This window comes from Python bivittatus, unplaced genomic scaffold (genome assembly GCF_059951505.1).
Source record: "Python bivittatus isolate LINGU-HERP-01145 unplaced genomic scaffold, Pbiv_v1 ctg000330_np1212, whole genome shotgun sequence".
In the NCBI taxonomy this organism is placed as follows: domain Eukaryota; kingdom Metazoa; phylum Chordata; class Lepidosauria; order Squamata; family Pythonidae; genus Python; species Python bivittatus.
Window position 1 is genome coordinate 28,403,689 of NW_028277058.1, and position 19,932 is coordinate 28,423,620.

A 19,932-nucleotide genomic window follows, 5' to 3' on the forward strand; every position below is an offset into this window, starting at 1 on the left:
CTTGTATAGTTCTTCTGTGTATTCTTGCCACCTCTTCTTAATCTCTTCTGCTTCTGTTAGGTCCCTGCCTTTTTGTCCTTTATCATGCCCATCTTTGCACTAAACGTTCCTTTCATATCTCCAATTTTCTTGAAGAGATCTCTAGTCTTCCCCATTCTATTGTTTTCCTCAATTTCTTTGCATTGTTCATTTAAGAAGGCCTTCTTATCTCTCCTTGCTATTCTCTGGAAATCTGCATTCAGTTGCTTATATCTTTCCCTTTCACCCTTGCTTTTCGCATTCCTTCTTTCCACAGCTATTTGTAAAGCCTCATCAGACAGCCATTTTGCTTTCTTGCATTTCTTTTTCTTTGGGATGGTTTTAGTTGCTGCCTCCTGTACAATGTTACGGACCTCCGTCCATAGTTCTTCAGGCACTCTGTCTACCAAATCTAATCCTCTAAATCTATTCATCACCTTCACTGTGTACTCACAAGGAATATGATCTAAGTCATACCTGAGTGGTCTAGTGGTTTTCCCTACATTCTTCAATTTAAGCCTAAATTTTGCAGTAAGAAGCTCATGATCTGAGCCACAGTCAGCTCCTGGTCTTGTTTTTGCTGTCTGTATAGAGCTTCTCCATCTTTGGCTGCAAAGTATATAATCAATCTGGTTTCGGTATTGACCATCTGGTGATGTCCATGTGTAGAGTCGTCTCTTGTGTTGTTGGAAAAGAGTGTTTGCTATGACTAGCTTGTTCTCTTGACAGAACTCTATTAGCCTTTGCCCTGCTTCATTTTGTACTCCAAGGCCAAATTTGCCTGTTATTCCGATTACTCCTTGACTTCCTACTTTAGCATTCCAATCCCCTATGATGAAAAGGACATCTTTTTGGTGCTAGTTCTAGAAGGTGTTGTAGGTCTTCATAGAAGCGGTCAACTTCAGCTTCTTCAGCATCAGTGGTTGGGGCATAGACTTGGATGACTGTGATATTGAATGGTTTGCCTTGGATACGCACTGAGATCATTCTGTCGTTTTTGAGGTTGTACCCCATTACTGCCTTTCCCACTCTCTTATTGACTATGAGTGCAACTCCATTTCTTCTAAGGGTTTCTTGCCCACAGTAGTAGATATAATGGTCACCCGAATTAAATTCACCCATTCCCGTCCATTTCAGTTCGCTGATTCCCAAGATGTCGACGTTCAATCTTGTCATCTCATGTTTGACCACATCCAGCTTGCCTTGGTTCATAGATCTTACATTCCAGGTACCTATACAATATTGTTCTTTACAGCATCGGACCTTCTTTTCGCTTCCAGATACATCCACAGCTGAACGTCCTTTCGGCTTTGGCCCAGCCGCTTCACTCTTTCTGGAGCTACTTGGAAATGCCCTCCGCTCTTCCCCAGTAGCATATTGGACACCTTCCGACCTGAGGGGCTCATCTTCCGGCATCATATCTTTTAGCCTTTTAACATTGTCCATGGGGTTTTCTTGGCAAGGATACTGGAGTGGGTTGCCATTTCCTTCTCCAGTGGACCACATTTTGTCAGAACTCTCTGTCATGACCTGTCCGTCTTGGGTGGCCCTGCACGGTATAGCTCATGGCTTCACTGAGTTACGCAAGCCCCTTCGCCACGACAAGGCAGTGATCCATGAAGGGGGGCAGTCCATTACATGAAATAATTAAATCCACGAGCTTTTAAATAATCAGAGTAATTGTTCTTGGAGGGCTCGAATGTCAGTAACAAGTTACTCATACTGTTTACCTAGCGAAGACTCAAAACAAAATTATAATTCTTCTAGTAACTTTTAGCTTGAGTTTACTTAGAGTAGGTGAAATATTTATAGATAAAATTGTACATGGTTCTTTATGTTTAAAGTTCTTGTCTGTCTATGATGATTACAGGACTAGTTAATATATCAACAGTCCTTATAAGTGTCTTCATATGCAATAATGTAGTGAAAAGAGTTTAAAAGAAAAAGTAAGAGTGGTACATTGGTAGATGAGACTATGAAATTTTAAGCAAGTCAGGTTTTAAGAATTAAATGACAAAATCTTGCTTACATATCCTACAAGATTCTTGCTAATTAAAATACATTCTCCCACTTGGTCCCTCTTAAGAACAGCATAACCAAACGCTCAATGGTTAATTTGCCCAACCTGGCTTAGTTTGATTCCTCTACTTCAGAAAATAGCTGATAGAACAGTTGGAAATTGTCTGCTGCCATATGTTTATTCAAAATAATGAATATTGCTTTCTTGATATGAGAGAATCTTGTAACAAATATGTTTCTCTTCCTCTTCATGAAGACATCCTAATGATTAGGAAATTTAGCATACAATTGGTAATTAAATAACTACTGCTGGTTAACCTGAATCAAGAGACACAAAATAGGGAGAAAATGTGTTTAAATACCTTTTAAAATAATTTCATGAAAATAACATCGTCATTATTTTTCACTTCTATATAACAAGAATAGCTGAAGGCATATGGGGTAGGAAATGGATTTAGTACAAAGATGTCACTTTCTTGTGGTAATTCTCAAAAAGTATTGCTAAATATAGTGACCTATTAGAAACCTGCTAGCTTACAGAAACACAAAATGTTCATAAACTTTCTCTGCTTGTCAAAGATTGCCCATGGAACATTTATATGTCTCATATAACAACTTTTTCATACAGGTTATTGGGGGAAGGGGAGGTATTTTTTGCTAAATTGTATTATGTTATAGTCTAAACCAGAGATAACCAATCTGTAGCCCCTAAAACCTTACACATCACCCTCCAAGTGCTATTACCAAATAGAAAATGGTTAGGTATAGAAGAGTAACATTATTAAATATATGGACAGTTTATAAATATTAAAACTATATCAAACATTGTTTTTGTCCTATTGCCGTGCATGTTACTCAAATAGCAGACATGGTCCTTAGTCCAAAAGACTGTACTGGGACTTTGAAGATGAAGGTTTAGTATGAAACAAATATGAAGGAAACCCATATTATAATTACAGCAAGAAATGATAAAATTTAGAGCCTTATGGTCATACATACAATGGTCACATTACAAAATACACTATTAAAGAAGAGAAAAAGCCATTTCTCTTGTTTTGCACTAGTCACGTTATAAAATCTGCTATTAAAGAATGGAACAAGACTTTTCTCTTGTTTTGCACTCTAGTGAGCAAATGGTTTTGACGTTATGCAGAATTTGCAGTTCACTGAGCAGATAATATTGCAACCAGATGTTGATATTACAAAATAAGCTATTGTTGGCTACAGCTCAATTTATTGGCGCAACTTTGGATGGCACTCACCTGATAATCTGATGGAGGGGGGAGGGAAAACTTATAACTACCCCCCACTTCAAGCACAAGTGTGATAGGATGTACATTCATGTACTCCAGCAAACTTTCAGTGCTGTATAATCAAATGTACTAGTGCAATCTTTAAATTGAAAGGAGCAGGGAGGTGTTTTTTTTCAGCTACATGGCCCCTCTAAGACAGATATTGAAGAGGTGTACACAAACACATTCCTATCACACAAATGAACAGGAGTGAACTGCATTCCTTTTTTTAGCATTCAGCTGGACATCAGAAACAATGTAATGTTTAAAAAACCCAAAAATGATACCTTTACATAGTTTTATGTTTATATTCCAAATGGAAATATGGAAAATAGAAAACATCCAGAAAAACATGTAGATCAAGGTGAACCAGTTCTGAAGAAACCATTGTCCTCCACTGGCCTCCACTGTCATACACAGGCTAGCAGAATAGTCCAAAGTAAACTTAAAGCACTCATCATATGTGGGGTTTATAAGCAATGATCCAACATCTAGATAAGATTTTAAGAACAGATCAGCTTACATTCATATTTTATAATTTCCTGGTTCCATTTTTAGGAGTTCCTGATATTAAAAAAGGAAGAATTTTAAACACTTAAAAAACAAAGCATTGAAGAAAAACTGGCCATAAATTAGGAGACACATTTATATCTGTCTTTCTTCTTCATTTTACCATTCTCTCTCTTAAGCACACCTAAGGATGCTCTGAATAATAATATATGCTCCATGTATATTGGAAAATAGCCTCCCCCTTTTTGCAAGGCAATCCCCAGAGAGGCTTTCCATGGCATAAATACGCTACCTGCATCAGTCTGTCCTTTTTCCTGCCTCAAAGAGGATGGCAGCTTTAATGTTTTGACAGAAATGTGAGGAACAAAAAGGAACATGAAGCAGCAGGCAATAGCATATAGCTCAGTTGGAGTTTACCTATTTAAAAATCCCCAGCTTACAGATGCTTTAGCACTTTTTTGAACTCTGTGGAACTTTTTCTGATGCAAATGCCCTCTGAAACAATTATCTCGTGCTAACATGCTCTACTGTGTTTTTTAAATGATTCATCTTGCCACAAACCTTGATATTCAATACAGGTGAAGCAATAAACACAGTAAAGCTTACCATCAAGGGGCTGGAAACGCTTCAATAGAAATTCTGTAGCATTAGCAGCAGCACCAGGCAGTTTCTGAGCTTTTCTGTTTGCTCTGTTCTATCTCTTTAAAAAGAAAGGGATTTCATAGGGATTTGGGAAACAACCTTAGGTAGTTAACTCACCTTTGCAAAATAAGAGCACAAAATCACAAAAGATAATTCAGTTACTAGTCCCCCCCCCTTCTCAGAAATTGTTTACAGTAGCCAGTTTGGATGGATCAGGCAGTAGGAAGTTCAGGAAGGCTGGTAGCTGCTGACCCTTCCTGGATGCTGTGGCAGCCAAGGAAACTAGGTTGGATGTGAAGTGATATGTGGAAACAGACGGCATACTTGAAGATGTTCAGATTTTTAAAACAAAGGAAAAACAAGAGCCTAGGATGAGAAATAACACTATTCAATAGGAAAGGAGCATGAATTACATATAGCTTTTGTAGTCTTTCTATGTAAACTCTGCTCTTCCTAAATTAAAGAGAAAGGGGATGGGCAACTTAAACTGTTTTTATTTATTTATATATATATATATATATTTAATCTGCGCTCAGTAGTTACTGACTCTGCAGTGACTGCTTGGACGAGTCCTTTTGCAGTTTTCAAGGCAAGGTGTTTCGGAAGTGGTTTGCCAGAGCCTCCTTCCTAGAGCAGAGCCCAGCTGGCGAGCGCAGGAGGTGGGGTTTCCATTGCTTCGCGCCCTTTTCGGGCGCGCACGGTTTTTTGCGCTTACCGGCAACTGCTCCCGACTCCTTTTTTGCAAGGCGCCACCAGCATTTTTCCTCCCACCGGAGTGAGAGTCCCCATTTATCTACTCACATGAGTTTTCAAACTGTTGGGTTGACAGGAACTGGGGAGGAAACAGGAGCTCACCCTGCTAATGCAAAGGCTGGACTCGAACCGCTGAAGCGTCGACCATTTCTGGCTGGCAACTTTCAGCGTCATTAAGCCGCTGCACCACCGCATCCCCCATTTTTATATTACTGCTTCCCAAAACAACCATCAGGGAGAGGTGCTTTATAAAATGATTTCTATAATGGGTATGGGTAGCCACAAAGCAGATATTTCCCAGGAAGCAAATTGGTGAGGTTGCTTTTTGGTTTGCTCTCCAGCCCCCAAGGTGTTCCTATTTATCCATACATTCATAAAGCATCTTTTCTGACTGGAAAACTGCTATTAGATTCCTCTGGATTTTTGGCTACCATAGACTACCACAGCTGCCCATCTATCCAGTTGAGTTTTATTTTTCTTGAACATGTGAATACATTTTAGCAATGCATAACTCTCCATCCCCACAAGTATCTACTGGGACTGTACTTCAAATCACCATTTCCATTTCTTTTAACAGAAATACTCTTATTAGAAAAAAAATAATATTGGAGGATCATGGAGTATAATGGACCCCAAGAGAGGTCTCAGCAGCCACAGTGACACAGACATTTTTTAATCTGTCCTGGATCAATGAATTCCTTGATCGTCTCCTGTTTATTCCACCTTTTCCCAATCTTTTATTCCAGTGTGGGCACATAAGAGGATGCCTCAGTTTTTTTCAAAAGCTTTGTACGAACTCCGTTTTCTTCCTAATTCTTGACACTTCTCTAAGACCAAGAAGCTGCATTGTTCTTGTTCCTGTTCTGAATGTAGCAACCTCATATTTTCCATGAGTTAAGAAATGCTACAAATCTATAAATAGGAAATATCATCAATTAGGCAAGAGAGAGGGATGAGATAATTTCTGTACAGGTGCAGAAGTACGTGCACAGCTTTGGACTGTGCCAATTATGTCAAGAATAAGTAAATATTGGAATAAAGAGTACACTGGATATTCAGAAAAAAGCAAAATAAATATATTTAATAAAATAATTAACGTTCAATATTTTAGCAATGATATGTTAAAAAATCTTACAAGCAATAGGCACTTTTTATTTGTTGGATTCATGTCATTAAGTATTGCTACTTTTTGCTTCACTTCCCTGAGAATAGATTAATAAGTATTCACCAGCATTTATGTTATTTCTTCTCACAGTCTGACAGAAAGTAACAGTTTCCCTTGGTTCTCTAAGCACTCTTTTAATTTATCTTCAGTCAAAGTCAGGCGCTGTTCCAAGATTGAAACAGTCTGTTAGGAGGAAAAGATAATGAACACTATTAGTAGGCCAGCTAAATGTGTAATATGTTATTTGAAAGCAATTGTTTTTAATCCATTCAAGAAATCAGAGAGCTGCAGCAATTGACCATATAATCTTAACTTTTCTAAATGGCTTAGGAAGTCTGAAAAATTATTTCTTTGAAGACTCTTTCTTGCTATGTCATGACTTTGGATACTTGTAATACAGAGGTTTAATGCATCGTATTCTTATAATTAAAAAAAATACTAGAGAGGAGGAATAAAATCTGGCATATCATTTGTATACTCTTCTGGCAGAATCTCTGTATAGCAGGATGAATTGTGGCATATACTCAAATATAAATTATAATCACCAAAATGCAAGTGAATTATCTTCTTTTATGTTAGACAGCTCTGGAAACGAAATTTCTGAAAAACTAGTTCTCTCCACTTCAAGTTGAGAACCAAATAATAACAATAATAGTGGTACAATATCAGATACACACACCAGGGCTTTTCCAGATCCTCCTGCTACCTGCAGGAACAGCATGCAATATGATTTGCTGGCCGCAGCTTAGGAAATGGGCAATTCTCTCCACTCCTCCCTGTACACACGTGGAACAGATACCCACTTACTGCATGGAGCTCTTTGGATTCGAACATATGAATGTAATTCTTTGAAAGCTTTTTAGGAATTTCACATATTTTTTGAAATAAACAGCATATTTTTTCAACAGTATAATGAAGCCTATTTTTAAGTAATTGGCTAGAATGCTGATACCTTAAAAAATCTAAAACATTTGTGTCTTATGTTCCACCAATAAGTCCGTCAAAGAACCTGGGTCACATTGTGACAGAAATTAAAAAATCCTTTTTTCTAAGAAGATCATTTATATGTTTATAGGCTTTCTGTTATTACATTTATCATTTATAGTAAGCTTCTTACAACAATTAGAATCAGAAATAGAGAGATAACTATATAAGCCTTTCTGTCCTAGGCACTGAGCATTGGATAGAAAAATATACTTATGTTTATTTATGCTCCCCCTTCTCCAATATGAATTTAGTCTCCCAAAGGAGCAGCGGTAACAATCTGTAAATTCTCTCACACTTCATTTAAAATTGTACTCTGGAGCAAACATGGTTTGAACATTAACAGTAATTTTTGTTGTGACGAAGAATTCTTGGAATTATGACACTTTTACAACTGTTTTGTAAATCTTCAGTTGATGTAACAAAGTATTGTTTCAGCAGGGATTTTTGCTTCCCCTCCCTTTGTCAACATAGCTGCTTTTGCAGATAAATGACTGAGCTCTAAGAGACCCTCAAAATATGGCTCCTTGGGGGGAAAATAATAATATGCAAACAAAATATCACATCAAAATATAATAAACATGATATTATAAAAGACTCTCCTCCACATAATAGGACACTTGACTATGTCTATCAATTGCTCTACACATTTCCAGTTGCTATTCTTGAACATACATACATACATACATACATTTAAATGGATGGCTGGTCATGTTGCAAACTCAGGATGAGGTGTACTTGGAAGGTGATAGACTACTGCCTTAATGCTTACTAGGTTGCCTTAAATTGCATTGAGGAGCAAATCTGCACTCCAGCAAGAACTGCTGCTCCAGGACAAAATCAGTTGAGTAATCTAGGAGTCTTCCATTAGGAGCAACTTAGTTAAAGTTCCTTAGGTTTGGAATGAGCTACTCTTTGTGGTGGCCACATTTATGAATGAGGCCAACGCAACCCTGAGTCTCAACCTGTGAGAAAGAAGTGCTGGGCATTTTTGTTGGGAATCACATCTTGGAGTAGCTTCCAAGCAACATAGACTATTTTCAATGTCACTGGCTGCAGGACAATGTCAGGAAAAACTGGTGCCCAATATTACTGAGAGCAGTATGGGAAACACAAGGAAATTCCCTTACTGGATACCCCAAAGGTACCCCATGTGCCCATGACATGCAATGGTGTGGTGACAGTAGAATGGAAATGTTGCCTTTCCTAGTTCCCCGCAACATGAACCTTCTGGCAAGGAGGTGCTCTCTATTACAGAACAAATATTATCAATGTGACAGGTTGCTCTCCTTTTGTCACGCACACCCTCACATAGTTCAAACTTAGCTACCTTTCTGATTCTGCAGATATATTTTATTCCAGTTCAAGGCAAAACATATTAAGAAAATTTCTTTCTCTGCACTCAGTAGCGGCAATCCATTCCTAGTGTTTGAAACTCTTCTCTCTTATTCCGCTACAGGTGACAAGTATGCCAGTATATCACTGGTAGTATATACACTACGAGTTAAGTAACACTGGCTTAAACTGTATGTGAATGTTACTTACATTCATTTCTAATTTGGAAAAAGGTCATATATACTGTACCTTAATATATGACAGTGAGGATCACATGATACAACTTTACAAGTGTTTAAGTCACTTTTCATGTGAAACTGCTCAATTTGGAAACACTTATTCTATTATTTATTGTAAAGAGAGGGCTAAGGAATTGAAGGTTGCCTCAGGTCTGAAGCCAATGAATTCATGTACAGGTATAAACCACTCTTGAAAAATTTGAAAGATAAGCTACAACTTGTAAAACAAAGTAAAAATGTTGAATAAGATACTTCAAGTCTGGATAAGAATCAAATGTTTGTGACCCCTCCCCACATGGGCCAACCTCATTTATTAAGTGTAAAATATAGAAAGAAAAAAACCCCTATTTAATAGAAGTTCAATTTCAAAATGGAAATCTAATACAGAGATGCTGGAATACTCACAATAGTCAGAACATCTAATTGCTCCACAATGTGCTCCAAGGCACTAGTCAATACTGGTGAAATGCTCACAGACCCATCCATGGTTCCTGGTTCAGGCACAGTGTGCACCATGGACTTACTTTCACCTTTCAAATTTCTTTTTGACATTGCTTGAGAGGATAACATGGAAGGATGCTGCAAGTCTTCATTGTTCACTCCATTTTGGTGCACAGACCAATGGGCTACAGATGGATTTGTTCTCAACTAAATTTACAAAAGAAAACAGCATACTTTTAGTAATATCTTCAGCTTTATAAGCCATGGATATCCATTTTCTCCTTTTGACAAACAAATCTGATAACAGGTGTGATTTCAACTGCTACCTTCCTGCTCCTGATTTCAGAAGAAAATTAAATTGATCTCAATCTTCTATTTTACTTTTCTCATTTTCCCAAAGTTTTTAGCAATTCACACTATTTTCCTTTTGTCCTTCACTGTTTTATAAGCAGTCAAGTAACTGATACATGAGCTGGCATCCAAAGATTCACAGAACTAGTTTGGCAATGCCTCTGAACTGTACCTATGCTATAGCAGGGATGAGAATTTGTGGCTCTTTGCAGTTGGTTCATCTATAACATTGGTAGTATTGCCAATGGTGAAGAATGCTTCAAAAGGAAGTTAAGCTATATCTTCCCCACCCCTCCCCCAAGCAATTTTTGAATCTGAAAAGTGTATTCAGAATATTGCAACGCAGCCCTGAGTGGTATATGTGAAGCATCTGCTGTTTAAAAAAAGAAATAGTAAAATTTAAAAACTCCACTGGGCATGTCCAAGCTTTTTGTACCTCAGTGACAGTTTAACAGTATTCATGGATGATGGAAGGTGTAGGTGCAATGTCTGAAGTACTACAACTTCTGTTTTTTTGAGATATACAGTGAAAAGCTGAAGGCATAAAATATATTCTCTGTAAGTTAAAGGATGAAATCTTTTTTCAAAAAAGAAACCCTAACAAGAAATCATCATTATCATCTGGTTCACTATTTAAAGAGAACAAAGTACACTGCTGTCAGTTAACAAAGGCCACATTTGTTGAATATAGCGAGCTGTGTTTACAGAAATTCATGCAAAGGCTATGCATAAAAGAATTGGCATTACATGAGAGCAAGCCTTTTGACTTATAGATAGGAGTAGTGAAGCATCCTGCAGCCCAATTTTACAGAGAAAGGAATGATGTAATCTAGAACATCCCTGTAGATAAAACAAGATGACTCAACTGATAATCAGGTGATTGCTCCTTTACATATGTTTTCTAGACACTTAATAATATTAAATACTGCTACAGTCCAAACAGAAAAACATTCTCATTGCTCTTTAAAAGTTGCCAATCTGAATAATAACACATTTATAAATGTATTTGAAAATAAACATGATGGTAATGAATCATAGTACTGAGAAAGCATGCACTTAAAAACAGGATGGTTAGCAGCCAGTATGCCCTCAAGACTGTCATTACTGTTGGGATTAATTAAACAGAACTACGGTCACAATCCTTCATATATATATGTGCTGAATGGTTTATTTAACCCATTTTGAATTCAATATGTAGCAATTTCTTGATTTGGTTACTTTATTAATTCCTATTAAGATACCAAAAATGTCAAGAGCTACCACAGCCATCTATACCCAAGGCACTTTACAAAGAATGAGGGACAGATCCCGGTCTCTATAAGGTATATAATGACTGATTCTATAGATGGCAATGGAAAGAAGCATTTGTTATGTAAATTGCTTATTCACTCATAGAAGCCTAATCAAAATTCATAGCAATACTTGGAAAATTGCACCCTTAATTGCAAAGTCCTTGAAGTGGCATTTAAATTTTGAACAGTGCTGTTCTGGGATGGGCTCTAATATAATATATATTCCTGAATTGTATACAACAAATGTTTCAGTTAAAAGTTCCTATCCATTAAATCAACATGTTTAGAATCAACAAATATAGAAATCATAAATGTTATTGATAATACTTCTGTACAATAGAATTAAGGAGAAAATGGTCTCCTACAATTTGATAACTTAATATTTGTAAAATCTAGATGAACAGCCTGATCATATAGTTGGACAAGGTGCAGTCTTTGTCAGTACTAGTATGGAAGAAAAGCAATGCAAATTTGTATTTCTTTGGAAAAGAGTAAATACAAACAATTTTTGCAACTTGCATTCTTTTTATACACAATAATACACAAGCTGGCAGTAATACATCTAGGCTTTTTAATAAAATTCAGGGGATAGTCAATCTCTGGGATGTTGCCAGGGAAGACAGCTTTACTACTGCAATAGTAGTAGTCAATGGATAAACTTGCAGTTTAAGCCCTAGCTAGGGGCTGTAAATCTGTGGTAATGTAGGAAGCCCCAATGCCAAGCAGCAGAATGAACAAACAGGATTACCACTGATCTTAATAATGAAATTAACATTTTCATAATTCATTTTGTTATTAATTTTACTTAAATCTGTCTGAGTTTTCAGAGGTCTTTAGGTCTTTCAGAAGAAAAAAAAAATTAAAATTCCCAGAATATAACATATCCTTGAACAGCGGGATATAGGAGTAGAAATAAACCTAACCTCTCAATTGCAACTCTTGCAGCTCTGCTTTGTAAGCTAGCTTTATTTATTTATTTCTTGATTGCTAAGTGTGACAGCCAATTTAAATTTAGTAAAATGATGGCATCAAATAGCAACTACTTCTTTGACACACTCAAGAACTGCTTAAACCTGAAGGAAAAATTATTTTTATCTTTGCAAATATTACAGGCTCTCCTATTTTATATTAAGCAGATATTTTCCATGATCTTTTCACAGACTGCAATTATTTTTTATATGATCATGTCAACTGAACATGGCTTTATTTTCACCTATCAGTAAGACAGGCCTGATAAGGAAAAAAAAAAACACACATTCAGAGTCTAAAATTGTCGAAGGCAAGTTTCAAGGTGAGAAATTCCCTATCTGGAAGTCAATTCTAAATATAAATGCTGCAGGAAGGCAGGAAAGAAGGAAGAAAGACATATACTGTAAGCACTTTCATATTCTTGTGGAAAGCACAGGTGCTAAAAATAACAATACTAGTTCTAAAGAGAGAAGGAAAGAAATAAACAGTTGTGAATACAAGCAGTTAGAAATAAAAAGTCCCTACTGAAATATTCCTTTACAAGCAAATATTCCTTTACAAGCAAAATAACAATGGTTTGTTTAAATTTGCACCACTTTTTTTCAGACCGTATAGTGCATACAACAAACAGATAGGTCTTACGGTAAAGCATCTTCACAAGGATGCAGGGCTGACTAATATCCATATCAGACTGATGCTGTAGCAAAAATATTTTACCCAAAATAAGCTTCAAAATCTCACCAGCATCATTGTAACCTCTTTTTTTTCTTGCTGTTAGTTTTCTGGCTACTCAAGAATGGATGGACAGTATTATAACTTGATAGTTATAGTAAGTGCCAAACTATATTCAAACTGAGATAAAGGAGACACTACTCATGTCAAATCAAAACATATTCCATAACTTATAGGTCATAAACCTGACCAGATGTTTAAAAATATTACCAAATATCTTAAGAATATGATGGATTACTGCTAGGGGGAGAGGGGAAATGGATTAAAGTGCATTATTCTTCCCTGCCAAAATGAAAGGAAAACTAGTTGAATTGTGAATTCACTTATTTTCCCGAAAATACTTAGAACAAAAAAATACCTTCACTTAAATCAAGGATGAGCAATCCAAAGTCACTTGCCACATGTCTCCCCCTAGCAATGCTGACATATCGCACTAAAATGTCCACTCTTTGGTGATACTATTTTTGTTTGTTTGGTCAAAAAATAAGGGTAGAAATGGCAATGGGGAGGGGGGAGGCTTCAAACTATTGCAATTTTTATCCTAAATCCTTCCAACTGGTGGGAGAAGTAGGTTGTGCCTTCTAATCCTGAGAAAGCTGCCTACCCCTGACAAAAGTAGTGAGAATGTTTAGAATAGCTTTTTGTAGTCTGACCAATGACAGAATCTGGAATAATGTGCATGCTTACACACTACCTAGTATTGAAGCATTCCAGCATTATCAGATATTTCTAAGAACATCCGACTATAGATAATGCACAAAAAGGAGTGCTGTTAGTACTCAGCATGAATGCAAATCACTGACTTTAATGGAATTTATTTCTGAATGTCATATAAAACTACATTCCCAGTTTTTCATCTTGTCCACTTTCAAGTAGGAAAAGTAACTTCTGTTTCATATTTAAAACAAATCTGTACATGATAAACTTGTAGTAGGTTTTTTTTTTTAGTTTTTCAAGGAAAATTTGATTTGTTCTTATGCAAGAAATAGAAGTACATGTATTAAGGAAATAAACAAAAGCATGAAATAAAAGCAATTGAGCAATTGCCTATGAAACTTTTTAAAGCTATATAAAAATTACTGTATTATTTTTCCAGTTAAGATCTACAACTATCTTGAAAGTAGAAATAAAACATACAGTACATATGCAACAGCATTCAGCTCAAAGTATTCTGAAAAAATATCCATGGTATAGTGTCTAATAATAATACTATATAATTTTTTTGAAGTAAGACCCACAAACTAACACAAATCTCAGAATGAGTTATGAGTAAATACAGTTTATTAGTAATAGTACTAAACACTGTACTAAATATTAAATAAGGCACATCAATCTAATTTTAACACAGAATAGATTATCAATGAGTTGCTTTGGTAGAAAAGTGCCCCAGATACAGAGTGGTAAGAAGTACAGGTCGGAAGATTTTTTCCTTAATTTGTACATCCTATTTCATTATCTTCCCAACTTTTATACATGAACAAGGAAGTACATGGAAGGCAAGTGGCTCACTTATATCATTGGGTTTTTTAAACCCAATGGGTAGAGACAATAAGTTTACATTCACCTAATTCAGGTTTACTTACAAGTTATGGTAGTTTATTTAAATTTTGATGTTAGAGTAACAAGTGAAAGTACATTAAAAACAACAGGATGAAAAATTTCAAAGGACTATGTTAAAAGCAATATGCTACTTAATGTGAGAAAAAGCATCTATCATACTGCTGCTACTGTGTTCAGCAATATCCACTAACTTTAGTTAGCAAAGTCTATGTGATCCCATACAGAACTGGAGCCAAAATTTATAATCTTTTCCAAATCAGACCAATTAAAACTAAGCAAATACAATGATCATTCCAAGTTAGAGAGCCTTAAGTATCAGCTGGATTAAAACCAGAAACAAATCAATGTGAAATCATTTAATTTGGAGAATGACATAACTGATTCCAAGGACCTGAATGTATGCACTCCTGGTCTGTGTGACTTGTAATCTATAACACTTAGCTTTAATTCTTATTTGGAATAATGTTTAACATTTATAAAATTTTAACTATAAGGCTCAAACTGCTTCACATTTTTATCTAAATAAACTTTACAATAGACATGCCACTGCTATAACCCTCATAACACTGATTAAGAGGGGTTAATCTGAAGACCAATAAGATGTCTAAAGAGAAATTATATAGAATGCAGCAACTCCTTCTGAGAAGGTATGCTCACTCTAGTCCTACGCATACATTAATCTACAGTATGTCCATAACTACCCACACTGTTGCATTCTGGATCAACTGTAGCTTCCAGATAGTCTATAAGGGCTGCCCCATGTACAGTACAATGCACTGCAATATTCCAGGTGCAACAAGATCAAGGCATGAGTGACTGAGAGCAGGGCCTCCTGATCTAGGTATAATTGTTGCACAAGTTGTACTTGGGCAAAAGGCTTCTTGGTATCAGCCCTCTGAGGTAATCCAGACCAGGAAACCAAAGTTATGAATGCTAATACTACTTTGATTTAAGATTACAGTAACAGAATCTTGCAAGTCTGAATGTGCTCCTCCTCTCCCTGCCCTTACATTCAAGAGAACTGAGCGGCTTTCTCAAGTTGGATTCCTGCTTTGGACTCAGATTTCTCTTATCTGACTGTTGTCTTGGTTGCGGCTCTTCTTCCTGTTCCTCAAAGTTATTCTCACAGCTCATTTCACTTGGCCATGGCTGGCACTGGTTCTTCACTTCAAAAGGATCTCAAAACTGTGCACCAGCTCTGTCTGGAAGAGTGGTACCCCATCCACAGCTGAAAATGGAAAATCTCTGAATCTGGGTCACTAAAACTCACAGCCACTTGATCTTGCAAAGGTTGAGCTGAAGCTTGTTTTCCTCCTCCAGACTTCCACAGACTCCAGACCCTGGGAAAGAACCTTGGTGGCATCACTTAGTCAGTCTGAGGTAGAGAGGTAAAGCTGCATAATATCAGCATATGGATGATTCTTAACTCTGTGCTGATGGATGAATTGGCACATATCAATGTTATATTATAATAGTTTTTTTTTTTTTTGGGTGGGTCACCCTTTGAAAAGTCCAGAAATTGCAGATGGTTCAAAATGACTGGGGTGGTGAAAGATACCTCTTGAAAGATGTCAGACATCATTCTTATTCTGAAACAGTTATGCTGATTTTATTTATTTATTTTTTATTTATTAAATTTGTCCCCCACCCATCTCCCCCCAATGGGGGACTCTGGGCGGCTCACAACACATTAAAACAATAAATAAATATACAATTAAAACCTACAGCAACTCACATTTACAAAAATAAAAGGGAAAAAATGCTTTTTGAGCTCAGTTCAAGACTCTTACTTTAGTATACAAAGCCTTTCATGGCTCAAGCCCAAATTACATGTACTGTAGGATAGCCCAATATTGTACAGCCTGCAATCCTGCAATCTCAGTTCTTCAGGGGCACCTTTCTCTTAGTTTTGCTACTGTTATATCTAACATCAACAGTTAATTCTGTGTGTGTGGGGAAAATTGTCAGTGGACTAGACCCCCCTCCTTGTTAAAATTCAGAAGGAATGTTTCAATGTTTCAGTGTTTCTCCTTTTGTTTGCCTTTCATTTGTTATCATTTTTTTTTCTCTGTAAACTGCTTAGAATGTTAAGGGAGTGTGCAATATATAAAATTTCTTTGCAGCAACCCAGAATGCCAGAAAGAGGAAACAGACCACCTATTCAACATCTTCCAACAAAACGGATGCCCGTGCAACTGTATCAAAAAATGTCTGATCACACAACCTGTACAGCACAACCAGTATAATCTATGAAAAGAATAACATTCTCATACCTCAAAAACATTTCAGAAACAACCAACATACTGCTACAACTTCACGGCCTCACTGTAACACACAAACCAACTAAAGCCCTCCAAAACATCTTATGCAAACCAAAAGACCCAGTAGCCCAAGAAGAAAAAAAGCAGAGGTCATCCACAGCATATAACACAAGGACCGCAACAGCCACTATGTAGGACAGACAGGCAGAAGACTAGCAGAGAGCATCCATGAACACCAACTAGCTGTCAGAAATGATGACAACTCCTTAATCTCGCAACACATGGACAAACTCAATCATAGTTTTAACTGGGAAACTATTAGCATCGTTGACCAAGCCAAATCCAAAAATGCCAGAGAATTTCTGGAAGCTTGGCATTCAGACAAATCAGCCATCAATAGACACATAGTGATAAACCACACTTACACTCTATTTAAAATAGACAAAACAAAAACAAAAACTAAGAAGGAAAGAAAAAGACTACAACACATTTTCTCTAGCAGCCCACACACATATAAGTAGGGATCACCACCAGCCAAACAAGCAGAAAACAATAATCAAGGAACCACCAAAGGAGAAAAAACACCCCCACCGAAGTTGGCAGGGCAAGCTACTGCATATAAACAGGCAGCAAACCCCACACTCACACTGATGATGTTGCCAAGGTGGGTAATAAAATGTCTGCAAGCAAACAACTAAGCTCAGAGAGCACCAAGAACTTCACAGTTCAATCCGGAACGACAGATACTCTCTTCTATTGATAACATTTCCTTTTAAAAAATAAAGTTTTCCTGCAAGATTACTTCAATTTCTTTCATACTGTGCTATTAATATTGGAAAAAAAATACTTGGACTATCATACATAACTTTGGGAAATACTCATTCTGCAATGACTCGTAAAGATTTTTAATAAATCAAGGACAGCATTCCCAGTTCAGATTATAATCCATCTATATGGCTTCCCTGACTAAATTCCATCCATTTCAACAGTAAATGTGCCAGAATAGTGCAGTCAAGCCCTTAACATGCTGTATCCTAAGGTCAGTTCTCTGAGATATGGACTTTAGAAAATAGTAAAAACAAGTATTACAATAACTCTCTCACACACAAAAAAGAACATAACTTGTAATTGGCTCTGTGGTTTGCAGCAATCTCTTCCAAAAGTATAAAGGATTCTTAATGTGCTACCCAAACATGCTTGATAGAATAAAAACCAAACAAACAACCAGTCAAATAGGCATCTGCCACATTCAAGTTTAAAACTGGGCAGTTACAGATTTACAGAACTGCTGATAGCCTGCATCATTAGCTGCTGTTATACTTATGAACTGGCAAAGGCATTTAGATCAGTACTAAATCATCTTGTAGGTCAGCAGGAAACTCATTACAATCAGACAGTCCAAGTGACAGAAGTACTTTCTAAGAGTGCTAAAATAATTATTTCCTGTGTGAAAGGCTTGCTGCTATATCTGCATTCCTTGGGGTTTAGGTCTCAGGGAGTTGTTTTTCTACAGGAAGAAGATGGAATCATTTGTCAGTGGATGTGTATACCGATGGCTCTGAAGGATTTTACACATGCCTCAGAATCAGCTGTGACAATGATAGCTAGACCTTAGATTACTAGACGTACTGGGGTGGGGCGGGGGGGGGGAGAGATAAAAATGGAAAAGAAGGAAATGATGATGGATACAGGTCATAGTCTGTAAGAATAGCATCAGCTCAAGCTACAATGGAATGAAAAACAGTCTTACTTGTGCTGCAAACTTCTGCATTGTAGTATTACTTTAAAAGTAGATCAGAACATTTTTTTTTAGATCTATGATGTATAAGTGTTAGAATTAGAGGAATATTTAAGTGTTAACAAATTCTATGATACATGCTGAACTATTATTTGCCTGTTCAAAGTGACACATTTTGCTAAGAAAGTATTCCTTAGTTGCTAGGGAGGGATGAAGTTTCAGTCTCAACCAGTAAAGTAAAACAGTTTTTCCATAATAGTTCATGGAACCAGAATTACCATTAATCACTCTTGTTCTGATTTCTATGACAATATTTTCCCAGCTCATGGACTTTTTCTTGTAAGCCACCTTGGATTGACAGGGGTTTAGACATATAAACTGAATGAATAAATAAATTTAAAACCATGAGTTGGGTGTTGGATGATAAATTTCTGCTAGCTATCCTGTAGGGCGTCATAGATTTATACAACTGCCCATCTCACAAAACAAATAAACAAACAAACCCTACAGTGGTCACCGAAAACAAAGCCATTAAACAATACAATGACGTATTTCATAGGCCATCTAACCTCTCCACCACTATGCCCTGGAGCAGATCCAGTTTTTCAGTGCTTTGTGAAAGGCCAGCCGGATTGGGGCTAATCTAATCTCAGGGGGTGGTGGTATGATGTTCTGGAGGGCAGGCACTGTGATTGCCATTTAACATCTATATGAATCTTCTGGGAGTGGTTCTCAGTAGTTCTGGGGGTATGTATCATCAATATTCAAATTATATTCATTTCTATATAACATTGAATCAGAACAGGCTATGTGTATTCTGAACTTATTGTGTCTAGAAATACTATGCGTATTTCTAAATACAATAAGGGGATAAATGAGGGGAAATAAACTGAGATGTACTTCCCAAATACAAGAAGTGGGGAATTTACTAGTTCTAATGAGAATTCCCTTAGAACATGTAGTTGGAGGGTACTCCAAGAGGTATCATTGTCACTGGAGGTCCAAGTGAGTCTCTGTGGTCAAGAGTACCTAACACCAGTCTTGGTCAGTATACTTATTATGCTCTTCTTCGGACATGAGGGGCCTAAAATTTTTATAAACATTATCTTTTTTCCTGGGAAATTGCAAATTTCTGTCTTATCATATCTCCTAATTCAAAATATTTGATATGGAAGTTGGAGACTGAGTGAGTGAGATCCCTCAGCTTCATTTTCTTCATTCAATTAATCAGTTTGGATTCAATCAGTTTGGACTGTCAGATCATGATTGGTCACAGAAGAGTTTTGGAGCCAAGTTGCATTAATATCCCAATAATGCTCAGCTCTACTACTCATTAACATCTGAATTTTATTTATTTATTTTTTATTTATATATCAAATTCGTCACTGCCCATATCGTTAAAAGCAAATCAAATTATGATGTACATGTTCTGCACCAGTGTCTGGATGCAGCGATGGGTTGAATGTCAATAAACTGAGAATAAATTCTACGGATAGGCAGTTGCTTGTTATGGGAACTGTTGAATTTGCCTGTTCTAAATAGAACTGTGTTCTCTAGAACAAAAGCAAAAACAAAAACAAACAAAAAACTACTCCTAACATCATCACTTGGAAGCCCAAATTATCACCAGG

The 19,932-nt window shown here is 36.7% G+C and overlaps 1 protein-coding gene across 4 annotated transcripts in view; it reads right to left on the reverse strand.

Moving 5' to 3' along the window:
* Positions 1-6,337: 6,337 nt before the first annotated feature.
* The window catches only part of POC1B (POC1 centriolar protein B), a 42,075-nt gene continuing 28,480 nt past the window's right edge, over positions 6,338-19,932 (reverse strand). For all 4 annotated transcript variants that reach the window (XM_015888563.3, XM_088141879.1, XM_088141878.1 and 1 more), the window contains exons 11-12: positions 9,363-9,605; positions 6,338-6,582 (exon numbers count right to left, since the gene is read on the reverse strand). In XM_015888563.3, the coding sequence (XP_015744049.1) occupies positions 6,484-6,582; positions 9,363-9,605 (342 nt within the window). In that variant the 3' untranslated portion in view covers positions 6,338-6,483. The remainder of the gene's footprint in view (positions 6,583-9,362; positions 9,606-19,932) is intronic.